Consider the following 13,981-nt stretch of genomic DNA (forward strand, 5'->3'; position numbering starts at 1 on the left):
AAATCACAATGATATTTTACAATTAAGAAAAACCTTTGGAGATTTAATTAGGAACAAATAGGATTGTTTTTTTTTAATAAGGTTTATAATGGAGGCAAATTAGGGATTTGTGACTGATAACTTTTTTTTAGAACCAGCTGGGGGGGGGGGGGGAAGTTGTGTAGTGAAGGGATTTTTAATATGTTATACTTATGAACCTTTTTCTATCTAGTGAGAGTAGGGAGGGGATAAAGGTGGCACTGAGGGAACTTTAGTGATTTTGTTTACATTGAGGTATAGATGAAATCTGAATGAGGGTCTGGGGATTCTTATTATTTTGACGTATTGTATCAATTTATTTTTGTAGTAATACTTATGCTGATGTAATTTATTGTATTATGTATTTAATAATTTGTATTATGCATTTATTTTATATGTACATTGTGATTTTTAATATGATAGTGTTATGTAGTTAGGCTTTACTGTTATATTAATGTTATGATTTCTCCATTTATTGTAATATAAAAAGAGCGTACTAAGTTACTAGCAGAATAGCATGATTTCTATACCAACATTACATTACATTACATGCAGTAACGTTCTTAAACTGCTCTGCTGAAATTAATTCAATTCACTCAGATACTGAGTCAATCAGAAAACAAACCTATGACAGCTTCGTGTTAAAATCTGGTTCTGTCGGGGAAGCGTAAGGAGAGTGAGACCTACCAGCAGTTTGCTGAGTGGCCTGGTCCCCTGGCTGGAGGAATCCCTGGTGATGTCCATTCTGGACTCTTCTCCATATAAACATAACAAGCTGCGGCTGAATTGGGGAGCATGAGAAGAGGGAGACCTATGAGCAATTTGCTGAATGGCCCCGTACCCTGGTTAGAGGAATCCCCTGGTGATGTCAATTCCGGGCCACCAGCATGTCAAAACCACATGTCAAAAGGGGGCTGCTCTCTCTCTCTCTCGCTTAAATGTTCTTAAACTTCAAGGTTCACAATGGTAAGAAGAGGAAAGGCATGCCCCCCAAGCCCTGCCGTCTACTTTAACCCAGCTGACACGTCAAGTCTTTTTTTTTCTTCAGAATCAAGGTAATTTCGGGCTGAGTGAACTTGGTACTCTTAATTCCGGACAGAGTATGTCACCTGTGACTCTGAACCCTTAAGATCCTTCTTTACTGCAGACAGAATCATTGATTTTAGTTTGGGATGGGGCTGACAGTGTGGTGGTTAGAGTTTCAACCCCTTCACTGGCCCGGGGTGAGGAGCTACTTGATGATGGGGAATTGTTGCCTTTATCCACCAGTGAGATTACAGTAATGGATCAGTCATTGTTAATCAAACCAGCAGTGATCACATTAGAGGTTTTATGGACAGCGATAATATTTTAATAAGTTTATGTCTCTACCCAAACTGATGTCATGCTGAATTCCTTAGATGGTCTGTGAATAAGCATACAAATCTGATTAAAAAACAGGGTGATAATTTGGTGGAATTGGGGATAAGTATTCTAATCTTTATGACAGTAATGAAGCCTTAATTAGGAGATTCAGTTTTTTTAATGGAAGATATTAACAACTATAATAGGAGATTAAATTTAAGGATTCTGAACTTTACCCGATCTCCACTAGTTTCTCCTTTAGAAAAATTTAAGAAATTCTATTCTGCATATTTGAAGGTTTCAAAGGAGATTTCCACAGCTTCTAAAATATTTTACCTGCCTGTTATTATTAGAGATGTTTCCTCTGTGGGTAATGTGGGAAGGATCAATCTTGTTCCTGAAAATTTAGATCTTACAAATTTTTTGGAATATTCTCAAACTGAGATCAAGGAAAAAGCTATGCTTGTGGTTACATATGTACAAGAATCTAACAAAGTGGACTTTGAAATTGTTTTTTTGGTCAGAAAGTTGCAGTTTTCCAGATGTTGCAAAGCAACTCAAGCTAGATGAAAATGGTTTATTCTTGAAAAGCCAGGCATTCTTCTAGATCCTGGAGATACGTTTCTTTTAAGGTTTCTGTGCATATGTATGATAAAACTGCAAGGGAATAAATGTTTTTTTTCTGATCCTGAACATTTGGTGAAGTTTTTTCTGTTGTTAACATTGAAAGACTGGTTAGTTAGTATGAATCCTTGTATATTATGTATTCAAATGTTGTTTTCTTTCTGTAACTCCCCCTTTATGTGGGCTAAAGATTAGCAATTGTATACGTTTCTTTAGTTCTTTTTACATGATCTACATTTTCTTTGCATTTGTCTCGTTTGATATTATTTTAAAAAATTAATGAAATAAAATTTATTTAAAAAATTATCTGGCTCTGTCAGCTGATGTATCACACCCTTGGCATCTCATCAAACACCTGGCCAAGCCTCTGCCACAAGGCACACAGCTTTCCGCAGCTATTAAGTCTCATTCTGGGCATAAAGAAATCTTACTTGGATTTCTAGCACATCCCATTGTAAGTTTTACAGTTTGCTAGACTCTGATCCCAGACTATAATTTTTTTTTCCTGAAATAATTACACAGGGCTGGCCACACTGCTCAGCTGACTCACACCTCTACTGGGGGAGGAGGAGATGTACTATGCATGACAGCAGGAGAGGAGTGAAGGCCACAGCAGCAAGGTGTAATGGCATGGTGGTGGCGACAGCAGCAGCAGCAGCTACTTGGGGGCAGGAACAATGGAAGTGGCTTGAGAGCCCTTGTGAAAGTACTGAGCTGTATTTAGGAAAGAATTTTCAAGGGTCGGTATAGGATCATGATGAAAAGGTGTATACCTTGCTGTGATGCAGTGCAGCACTGCCAGGGGCAGGAACAGACAAGACAACATAGGATGGCAAGTAATACCAGAGCCAGACAGCAGAGGGCGCAGTTGAGGACAAGAAAAATTACAAATCCCAGGTTCTTAGAGCCACCACCTGACCCATGGGGAGAGCCTGAAGGCGAACACCTGGCAGACTCAGAGTATAACGAGTCAGACACAGGTGAACCGATGGAGTTAGAGGAAGAGGGCGTGCCTACATGGTGGCAATGGCCAAAAAAGCAGGCTCTGGGAAGCAGGAGGAGGAGATGGAGGTAGGTTCTGGGGGAGAGGAATCCTCCAGCTCTCATATGGATACAGAGTAGCCAGAAAGGGGAGAGGTATAAAACTTACACCTTAAAGGAAGTTGGGGAGAAGGGCTCGGGAGAGCCTGGTGTGTCTGGTATTTAAATATAGGATGTGTGGGACTTGAAAAGTAACTCTGCGCAAGTACCGGTTGTAAGGGAGCCGGAGTGCTTGGGGGCAGGGTCATTTATCTAGGTTTTGAGGCACCAAGAACTGGTGGAGGCGGGGGATGTGAAGAAGTAAATGTATTAGATCCATCTATTGCCTTATAAAATACTTTGAAGAAACGGTCTCTGTGTTATCTTTGGGGATTGGGGGCTGTTTCACCCCCAACTCCGTACAAGGAGAACCCGGAAGCCCAGCAAAGCCAGGGCCTGCTGAGACCCGAACCCAGGGAGTTCGAGCAGCTGACGGACTACAGGAATATCAGGACTCACGAAAGGCCTGAGCGAGAGGCAGAGGACCGGCACCCAGAGCAGCGCTGGCGGTGAGCCGTTACGCTTGCATTTTAAAAATTGTGTAAGATTTTAATAAAATACATAAGAACAAAATATATAAATAATGTAAAAGATTTAAAAAGTAAAAAAAAAACCCAAAACACATCCAAGCTAATACTGCTTTAAAGGATTTGCACATTGCTTCACTTTAAACAGTTTTAAGATTTTAATCGTTTTCTAGACAGATGCATTCACTACATGCTGTGATATTATAGCAAATGACAGAGAAAGCCAAACTGTGTCAAATCCATCATCCAAAAAAAGTGACATGTTGCCAGCTTAAGAGTCTGTCATCATAACTGCTCAATTATGTGCAAGACATGATTTCATAAGAGTCCTCTAACACAGCGATTCTAAACCGGTGTGTCGCCAAGCACCGGCTGGTGTGTCGCGTGCTCCCGGTCTCTCCCGCTGCTCTTTCTTCCCTGCTGCCGTTGCCGCCGGGCTATCAACACGTTCAAGCCCAGTGGGAACGGCAGCACTGCTAAAAGAAGCTGTGGCACCCGCGGCTGGCCTTTTCTTCTTCCTGGCCCCCCCGTGACCCGGAACAGGAAGTGGTGCGCGGTAAGGAGAAAGACCGTGCCGCGTGATAAAGTAGCCGCGGCCGCTGCAGCATCGGCCCCCGAGCAATTGAAGCAGCTGGTAATCGAGAAAGGAGACAGCAGCATGAGCCTCCCACGGCCGATGGGATTCTTCTTCTTGGCCTGCGGGGGCTGGAGGAGGCTGCTGCAGCTACCATTGGGGGGGGGGGGGAGGAAGTGAATGAGAGAAAAGCAGCCAGCCAGCTTGTGTGTAAGTGAGAGAATGTGTGTGATTGAGAGAAACTGGTCAGAGAGCTGATGTGTGTGTGTATATGTGAGAGTCAATGAAAGTGACTGCTCAGTGAGATGACTGATATGTATGTGAGAGTGTGAGACAGTCAGGGATGTGACTGATGTGTGTGTGTGTGTGTGAGAGAAAAAGCATGGAAGTGAGAAATCTGGGTATGTGAGAAAGCATAGGAGTAAGAAGCATGGTGTTGTGGGGGTGTGTGTGAAAAAAGCATGGGAGTGAGAAGCCTGATTATGTGAGAGAGAGCATGGGAGTGGGAAGCCTGTGTGTGTGCATGCATGAGAGAGAGACTGGTGTGTGTGTGTGTGTGTGAGAAAGTGATTATGGGAATGAGAAGCCTGTGCATGTGAAGAGAGTGAGCATGGGAGTGAGAAACCTGGGTGTGTGTGAGACACAGCATGGGAGGGAGAAGCCTGTATATGTGAGAGAGAACATGGGAGTGGGAAGCCTGTGTGTGTGTGCATGCATGAGAGACTGGTTGGTAAGGTGACGGTGTATGTGTGAGAGAAAGAGACTGGTGTGTGAATGTGAGAGAAAGAATGTGATTCAGGGAATGAGAAGCCTGTGCAGTGGAGAGCAAGCATGGAAATGAGAGAGAGACTGGTGTGTGTGTGTATGTGTAACAGAGAGAAAGTGATTATGGGAATGAGAAGCCTGTGCATGTGAAGAGAGTGAGCATGGGAGTGAGAAACCTGGGTGTGTGTGAGAGACACAGCATGGGAGGGAGAAGCCTGTATATGTAAGACAGAACATGGAAATGGGAAGCCTGTGTGTGTATGCATGAGAGAGATCAGGTGACTGGTGTGTGTGTGAGAGAAAGAAAGTGATTATGGGAATGAGAAGCCTGTGCATGTGGAGAGAACAAGCATGGGAGTGAGAGACTGGTGAGTGTGTGTGAGACAGAGAAAGTGATTATGAGAGTGAGAAGCCCGTATATGTAAGTAGAACACAGGAGTGGGAAGCCTGTGTGTGTGTGTATGGCATGAGAGAAACTTCAGGAAGGTGACTGGTGTGTGTCAAAGACTGTTTGGGAGATGATTGGTGTGTGAGAGACAGAAACTGGTCATGGGGGCATGACTGGTATGGTGTGTGTGTGTGAGAGACATGGGATTAAGGAAGAGGACCATGAGTATAGAGCTTAGCCTCTACTGCTGCTTCTGCTGTGTGCTATGGCCTGCATGGAAGAATAGGAGAGCTTCTGGAGGGGGTAAGTAAAGGTGGCTTTTTAAGTTTATTTTTCTTGACTGCCATTTTAATTATTTAATATTATGTGATGTGTCTGCTTTTTTTGAAATATTTTATTGGTGTTTGGAGAATTTTTAATAGTTTTTATGAGGTTTTAATTGTTGGATGTTATTCTGTTCATAGCTGTTTTGAAACATTTATTCTGCTTATTAGTATAGTTTTACAATTATTTCTGTGTGGGGATCTATAGCTGCTTGCTAGTTCTGTTTTCCTAATAAGAGGTGTATTGGTTTTTAGGGCCTGATTTAATATTTGTAGTGTTGCCTTTCATAGATAGGGTTGCTCCTGTTTGAGTGTATTCCATAATACAGGTGTAACTGTGTGCGGATTAGTTTATGTGCATTACTACAGATCCTGGGAGTATGTTAGGTCGGTTCTGTGTCTGTTACCGAGATGAGATATTTTACTAGCATGTAAGCGTTTTATCAGTCTTATTTTGTTGTGTTTTCTCAAGAGGACATGCATTGGTGGTAAACTGCTGTCTTTTCATAAGTAGGGCTATTGAGCCTGGAAGTAGAAGGAGTTTGAGTTGCTGTTACTGCGATGACACCAGAACCAGAATATCTTTTTTGTAGGGTGAGTTGTATGGGGAATGTCATAATTTTGCTTTACATCCATTATTGTGGGTCAGGGGGGTTCCCGTGGATGCAAACTGTACTTTTACATCTAGCCCCGTGACGATCATGGGTCAGTGTGTCACGCATGTGAGAACCATCTGTCAGGTGTGTCCCAACAGAAAAAAGGTTGAGAACCACTGCTCTAACATCACTACCTCCCTCACCCTATTACCCACAAACTCTCACATTTATCACTAATATTCAGAACCAATGTTTGTGTATCCATTTAGGTTCACAGACTTCAGATTTTGTTCCTAAAGATAGATACAAAGACAGTTGTATTGTCCTAAGGAATTTTACACATCATAGATTACAAGTTCTATAGTGTCAAGAGCTTAACTTTTTATAGCATGTATTGTGTTTCTATATCATTCCAAAAAATAATATACAAAGTTCTGAGGTTTCTTGATTTTGTTTTGATAAACTTATAGTCACCCAGGCACTAGCTCTGTTTTGCACAGACATGGTAACATGGACGAAATTCTTACTTCTCGAAGCCCACTGGTAGAAAAGAAAAAAAAAAAAAACCTCTTTCCCCCTTTCCATATCTTATCACTTGTTACAACCAGTTTCTGCACCCTGTGCTAAGATCTCTCTCCTCAGCTCACTCTCATTTCGAAATGTCTTTCATTTTCTCCCTCTCCAGCTCAATATCCATCCTCTGAAATCCATTCTCATTTGTCATACACCAGTACCCTCTTCCTCTCCACCTTCACACCCTGTCCCAAAATTATTTCTTCAAAGAACTATTCTGTCTCCTTCAAGCCTTCTCCACGATCTACCAATAACCCACTCCTGCAACTGCCCCATCTTCATCTCTTGCAAGTCTATGTTTCTTATTTAAATAGCAAGCTTGACGATTCCCTTATTTTATATGTACAATTCACATGCCCATTTATTTTTCCAAGTATGAAAAAAAAAGCAAGTTTGCTTACCATAAACTGGGTTTTCCGTAGGTAGCAGGATGAATTAGCCATGCTGTCTGTATGACATCATCTGACTGTGTTCATACAGACTCTCAGACAAGAGCTTTGCTCTGCTGCGCCTGTGCAGCACTTCCCGCGCGAATCCCGTGATCAGTTTCCTCAGTCTATAATTAAGTATAACGGCCAGAGCCATGCTCTGGCCAGGAAGAAAGGAATGTCCAGGAGGACGGAGGTACACATGGCTAATTCATCGTGTTACCTACAGAAAATACCATTTATGGTAAGCAAACTTGCTTTTTTTCTGTCAATAAGCAGGCTGAATTAGCCATGCTGTCTGGAAGTCCCAAGCTTCAGGTTGTGACAAAGGATTGGTGGGGTGAATTGGCTGGTGGAGAGACCCGTGAATGACCCTTCATCCCCATCTTTTTTTTTTTTTAAACAACTGGCCCCCCTCCCCCTTTTGTGGACAGGCCTTTCTGATTGACCATACTTGTTAGTACTGCTGCCTGTCCCAGTGCACTGTCTGAAGCTAATTGGTCCAGACAGTAGTGAGAACTAACAGTATGGATAGATGTCCTTGGGGCCACTTTACAAATGTCCTCCATGGCAACATTTCGGAGGTGTGCAACTGGGGCCGCCGTGGCCCGCACCTCGATGCGTTTGGCTGCACCAGTTAGTGGTAGGTGCACTGATGTGTGGCAGTACTGTATGCAGCCTGAAATCCAATTTTATAGAGTCCTCTTAGTTACTGCCACTCACCTTGTTGGGATTGAAAGAGATGAATAATTGTGAAGAGCATCTATGAGGCTGCATTCTCTGTTTATAGTATGCCAGTGCCCTTTTGCAGTCCAAAGTATGTAAGTTTTTCTCATACTTTATTGTGCAGTTTTGGGAAAAAAAAAAAACATAGGGAGCGTGATGGTTTGACTGATATGAAAAGCCATCATCACCTTTGGAAGAAACGTTGGATGCGTCCTGAGTATCTCCTTGTCATGGAAGAATTGTAAGTAAGGTGAGAAATGCACCAAGGACTCAAGTTCACTCACTCATGACGCCAAGGTGATAGCAATGAGAAGAATCACCTTCCAGGTTAGGAATTTTAGGGAAGTTGACTGCAGTGGTTCAAAAGGATCTTTCATAAGAAAATGAGATATGCTATACTCGGTCAGACCAAGGGTTCATCAAGCCCTGTATCCTGTTTCCAACAGTGGCCAATCCAAGTCACAAGTACCTGGTAAGTACCCAAATATTAGACAGATCACAAGCTACTACTGCTTATTAATTACCATCATAGCAGTTTATGGATTTATCCTCTAGGAACTTATCTAAACCTTTTTTAAACCCAGTTACTCTAACTGCTGAAACCACATTCTCTGGCAGTGAATTTCAGAGCTTAACTATGCACTGAGTGAAAAAGAGTTTCTTAGATTTGTTTTAAATGAGCTACTTGCTAACTTCATGGAGTGCCCCCTGGTCCTATTATCTGCGAGAATAAGCGATTTATATTAACTTGTTCAAGTGCTTTCATGATTTTGTAGATTTATATCATATCCCCCCTCAGTCTTCTCTTCTCCAAACTGAACAGCCTTAACTTCTTTAGCCTTTACTCGCCACTTATTTTGGTCACCCTTCTCTGCAAGTTCTCCAGTGCATCTATATCCTTTTTCAGATGCGATGACCAGAACTGCACACAGAATTCAAGGAGCGGTCTCACCATGGAGCGATCAAGAGGCATTATGATATCCTCTGTTTTATTTTCCATTCCCTTCTTAATAATTCCTAACATTGTTTGCTTTTTTGATCGCTACAACACACTGGGCTGTATTTCAGTATATTATCCACTGACGCCTAGATCTCTTTCCTGGGTGGTAAATATTAAGATAGAACCTAACATTGTGTATCTACAGCAAGGGTTAATTTTCCCTATATGCATCACTTTGCACTTGTCCACATTAAATTTCATCTGCCATTTGGATGCCCAATCTACCAGTCTCGCAAGATCCTCCTGCAATACACCACAATCTGCTTGAGATTTAACTACTCTGCATAATTTTTGTGTCATCAGCAAATTTGATCACCTCACTCATTGTACCCCTTTCCAGACCATTTATAAATATATTAAAAAGCACAGGTCCAAGTACAGATCCCTGAGGCACTCCACTGTTTACCTTTTTCCACCATGAAAACTGACCATTTAATCCTACTCTCTGTTTCTTGGCTTTTAACCAACTTGTAATCCACAAAAGGACATCACCTCCTATCCCATGACTTTTTAGTTTTCTTAGAAGCCTCTCATGCGGAATTTTGTCAAATGCCTTCTGAAAATCCAAATACACCACATCTACTGGTTCAGTTTTGTCCACATGTTTATTCACCCCTTCAAAAAAAAAAAAAAAAATGTAGGACATTTGTGAGGCAAGACTTCCCTTGGGTAAATCCATGCTGGCTGTGTCCCATCAAACCATGTCTATTCCACAATTTTTCCCGGAACTGAAGTCAGGCTCACCGGACTATACTTTCCCAGATCACCCCTGGATCCCTTTTTAAATATCTGGGTTACATTGGCCATTTTCCAATCTTCAGGTACATCGAATGATTTTAATGATAAAATTTGTAACCTAACTAGTAGGTGTTAAATTTCATTTTTTAGTTCTTTCAGAACCCTCGGGTGTATACCATCTGGCCCAGATGATTTTCTACTCTTCAATTTGTCAACCACATCTTCCAGGTTTACCTGATTTGGTTTAGTTGATCCGAATATCACCCTTGAAAACCTTCTCCAGAACGGGTATCTCTCCAATATCCTCTTCAGTAAACACTGAAGCAAAGAAATAATTTAATCTTTCCACAATGGCCTTATCTTCTCTAAGTGCCCCTTTAACCCCTTGATCATCCAACGGTCCAATTGACCCTTGCAGGCTTTCTGCTTTGGACATATTTTTTTGAAGTTTTTATTGTGAGTTTTTGCCGCTGTAGCCAACTTCTTTTAAAATTTTCTCTTAGTCTGTCTTATCAAATGTTTTACATTTAACTTGCCAAAGCTTATGCTTTATCCTATTTTCTTCTGATGGATCCTTCTTCCAATTTTTGAATGAAGATCTTTTGGCTAAAAAATAGCCTCTTTCAACTCACTTTTTAACCATCCCGGTAATCGTTTTGCGTTGCTTCCTCCTTTCTTAATGCACGGAATAAATCTGGTCTGTGCTCCAGTGGATTGCAAGATCTGAGGCAGCATGGTTGTAAGATTCATCTTACAAGATTTACCTCTGGTACAACCATGCTGCCTCGGATCTTGCAATCCACTGGCTTCCAAAAATTGCACTAGCCTCTTTTTTTAGCAGCAATTCCATTAGTTTGCTCACCACAGATGTCAGACTAACTGGCCTGTATTATTACCACCATCTCTGGAAAGCAGTTAAGATGACAACGGATCTGGCCACTGGGTGTTGGTGCCGAATGAAAGCTGTAAATGCCGACTCCATAGGCCAATGTGGGGAAGATGATCTGTCCCAGGAACTGAATCTAGTTCCTCCACATGGCAGTGCATAGCACTTACCACTAAGCAACCAAAGCAGCCTCAAGTCTATCTTAAAGTATGAAGAAAGAAGGGTCAAGATTTGAAGCAAAAGTATCTCAATAAAGAGCTGTGCTCCTCTTATGTCAGGTATTACCTGCACTTTATTTGTTGACCCTTTATTCTACACATTCAAGTGGACAAACACAATAAGTGCAACATTTTGCTTAAAAATGCTATATCATATGGTGCTACTAAAAATGTACTCAGTTTTCAATCAAAAACCAGACATAACCTCCAACTGCACATTTTGACCAGCAACAGGGCTGTACTGAAAGGACACCACTTTTGTCCTAGATACATAAGTCAGCCACATGCCAGGGAATGTTTGGTTGCTTTCCTCTTCATACAGGCCCACCATGGGCTAAAACATGAAGTCAAAGATTACTATTTAGATACATATTGTTTCTTATGGTGCCTTATACTTAAAATGTAATTTTTTTTCTGTTTTGGGGGGGATATACTATAGAACAAAAGGAATAATTTTTTAATAGCTCCACACAATTTGGAAAGGTTTGATTGGTTTGATGTGGCTACAAGAACTATCCTTAAGGAGATGGAGAGCTTCTGCATATTAATGTGCTTTCCAATATATTATCATATCAAGACTGATGCATCTTTAAGGCATATTTTTCTAGTTTTTATAAGAAATTGCCATGCTGGGTCAGACCAAGGGTCCATCAAGCCCAGCATCCTGTATCCAGAGGCCGAACCAGGCCACAAGAACCTGGCAATTATCCAAACACTAGGAAGATCCCATGTTACTGATGAAATTAATAGCAGTGGCTATTCCCTAAGTAAACTTGATTAATAGCCATTAATGGACTTCTCCTCCAAGAACTTATCCAAACCTTTTTTGAACCCAGCTACACTAACCACATCCTCTGGCAACAAATTCCAGAGCTTTATTGTGCGTTGAGTGAAAAGAATTTTCTCCGATTAGTCTGTGTGTCAGTTTCCACTACAAAATGAGCAACATAAGCATTTGATTCCCTGGAAACACAATTTGGTACATCTGAATATGACAGTTAATTAATATTGCATGAATATGATAAGAAAGACACTATACCATAAATATAGATTAATAGCGAGTATGCGCTGCTCTGTTGTCACAAAGGTATTTGTAACTTCTGTGTGCTCCAAACTTGTTAGGTAGTGAAAAGAGGCAATACCCTGGAACCCTTGATTTGGGGCAGCTAAGGTAACGAAAGCCCCACCCACAGTCATACACCAGGTTCTCATATTGGAGGAAACAACAAATGTACCTGTCTCTATTTACTGGAGGGGAGAAAGAGATAGTCTTGAGTATACATCAAGGTAAGTCATTGAAAATTCCATGGAACTAGTAAGACACATACGAAAATTATTAATTTATTCAATTAGCAAGAACGGGCATTTTACTCTACACCTGGATGAATGGATTTGGTCATTTTTTTGATGTTGCACACATAATGCACAGAATAATTTTTTTATTCCATTAGGAAATAATTTCTTTTCAAGAAAAGTATAATGCATACAAATAGCCATATGATCATCTTCATTTTACTGTCCCATCCTTTCTTCTCTTCAGAAGGCTCCTGCTCTCTGGACCTAACTGCATAGGACTGGTCAGCCCCTTACTTAACTTCTCTCACACTAAGTACAAGCTTCATAAAACATTAAGCAGTGCAAATTCCTACTAGCAATAAACCAGAGATATTCACTGTGTGGAGCAGTCACCTAAGTACTAGATGCCATAGCTACATTTCATATTAAAGTATTCAACAGAGAGACAGCACAGCAATACCACATAAGCCTTGGCTAACCCCCAAAAAAGTATACATAATCATACATACAATAGTGCCAAGCTGCAAAAATGATGCAATAAATTTAGAGTATACAGAACAATAAAATGGCAGGTTACAAAAGCTCAGAACTTTAAACTTCCATTCTAAGAACAAAATATATAGAAAGCTGTACACAAACTAATACAATGTCGATTCTTAACTGCTACATTTTTGTTTTCAGTGAGTGAAATGAATGTGTTGAAGAGAGCTTCCAGGAGTCCCTGGTTAAACTGTTTTATGAAAATAGAGCATCTAATCGAGCGAAGCAGAGCTGGGAAACGCCCCCAGATGAGAAACTGGAGTATGTTACTGAAAGGGATACGTGTCAGTTGCTCAATAAATCCCTGCGGGATTTAAAGTCTCGTGTTCTCCAGAGCAGCACCCGGCCCGAGATGCCGCAGAGCCCTGCTCCCTCCTCAAGGCACCACAGGACCCTGGGCCCCGGCCCGCTCTCTCACGCAACGCCACCGGAGATTCAGTGGGAAGACGCATTGACCAAGCCTGCACTGGGACAGCCCTGACAGGCACCCCCACTGCACCCGAGGAGCCGAAACGCCTCTCACCTGGGGGCTATCCTCCAGCGTTTCCTCGATGGGCAGCTTATCGATGCCTGGCATGATGCACACCTAAGAGTCCAACCTTTAACCAGAAACTCAAACAACCCCGTCCCCGACCGCTCTCCACCCTCAGCAACAAAAACACCCTGCCCTGCTAGCGGAAGTTCCGCCTCCCGCAATGCTCATTGGACAGGAGACTGTCGTTCAGCTCTGGAATTCGCTCCAACAGGATTCTGTCGCCTTCGGCCGCGGCTGCTCTGCGCCTGTGCGTGGGACAGGACGGCTTGCTGCGAGGTTCAGTGGATCTATACGGCTGAGTGTGGGACGTTTATATGCGTTTAATGGGTAAACGGGAGGGGGCGTTGTAGGCTCTTTTCGTAACAACGTTAATGCATATGCAGGGCGGGTGGGGATTTGTTGTAGCGGATATTGGTTATCCTGTGTCAGTTCCTTGTGAAGTAGCGACCGCTCCACGCTCCGGCCACTTTTTTTTAAGACAAACCACAGATTTTGTAGTCTGGCTTCTTTAATATAGACAGGTTAAAGAACGTGTAGAAAGTTTGTAAGTTAGTTTGATGCCGTGGTTTTGAAATCTTTTGCGCCAGTTTTTAATTTCATTCAACTGCTGAAAGAGAATAAAAATCATCAGAAAAAAATTGTGCTAGTGAAAACTTGTGCAAAAAGCGGTGTGGGACTTTTCTTAATCCTTTTAGAACAGAAGTCCAGCAGTGCTTTTTCACACAAGTTTTGCGTTCATTTTATTGTGTGGAATTTATATTTTCTTCCAGAAGGAAGGCGGTGCAGAACATGAAGGTCTTGG

At 41.8% G+C, this 13,981-nt stretch overlaps 1 protein-coding gene across 1 annotated transcript in view; it reads right to left on the bottom strand.

The window, feature by feature from the left end:
- LOC115082576 (DCC-interacting protein 13-alpha-like) overlaps positions 1-13,448 on the bottom strand; it is a gene marked incomplete at its 3' end in the record, with an annotated part of 79,587 nt that extends 66,139 nt beyond the window's left edge. Inside the window, exon 1 of the mRNA XM_029586794.1 lies at positions 13,168-13,448. Within this exon, the coding sequence (XP_029442654.1) occupies positions 13,168-13,221 (54 nt within the window). The remainder of the gene's footprint in view (positions 1-13,167) is intronic.
- Positions 13,449-13,981: the final 533 nt, after the last annotated feature.

This window comes from Rhinatrema bivittatum, unplaced genomic scaffold, assembly GCF_901001135.1.
Source record: "Rhinatrema bivittatum unplaced genomic scaffold, aRhiBiv1.1, whole genome shotgun sequence".
Classification (NCBI taxonomy): domain Eukaryota; kingdom Metazoa; phylum Chordata; class Amphibia; order Gymnophiona; family Rhinatrematidae; genus Rhinatrema; species Rhinatrema bivittatum.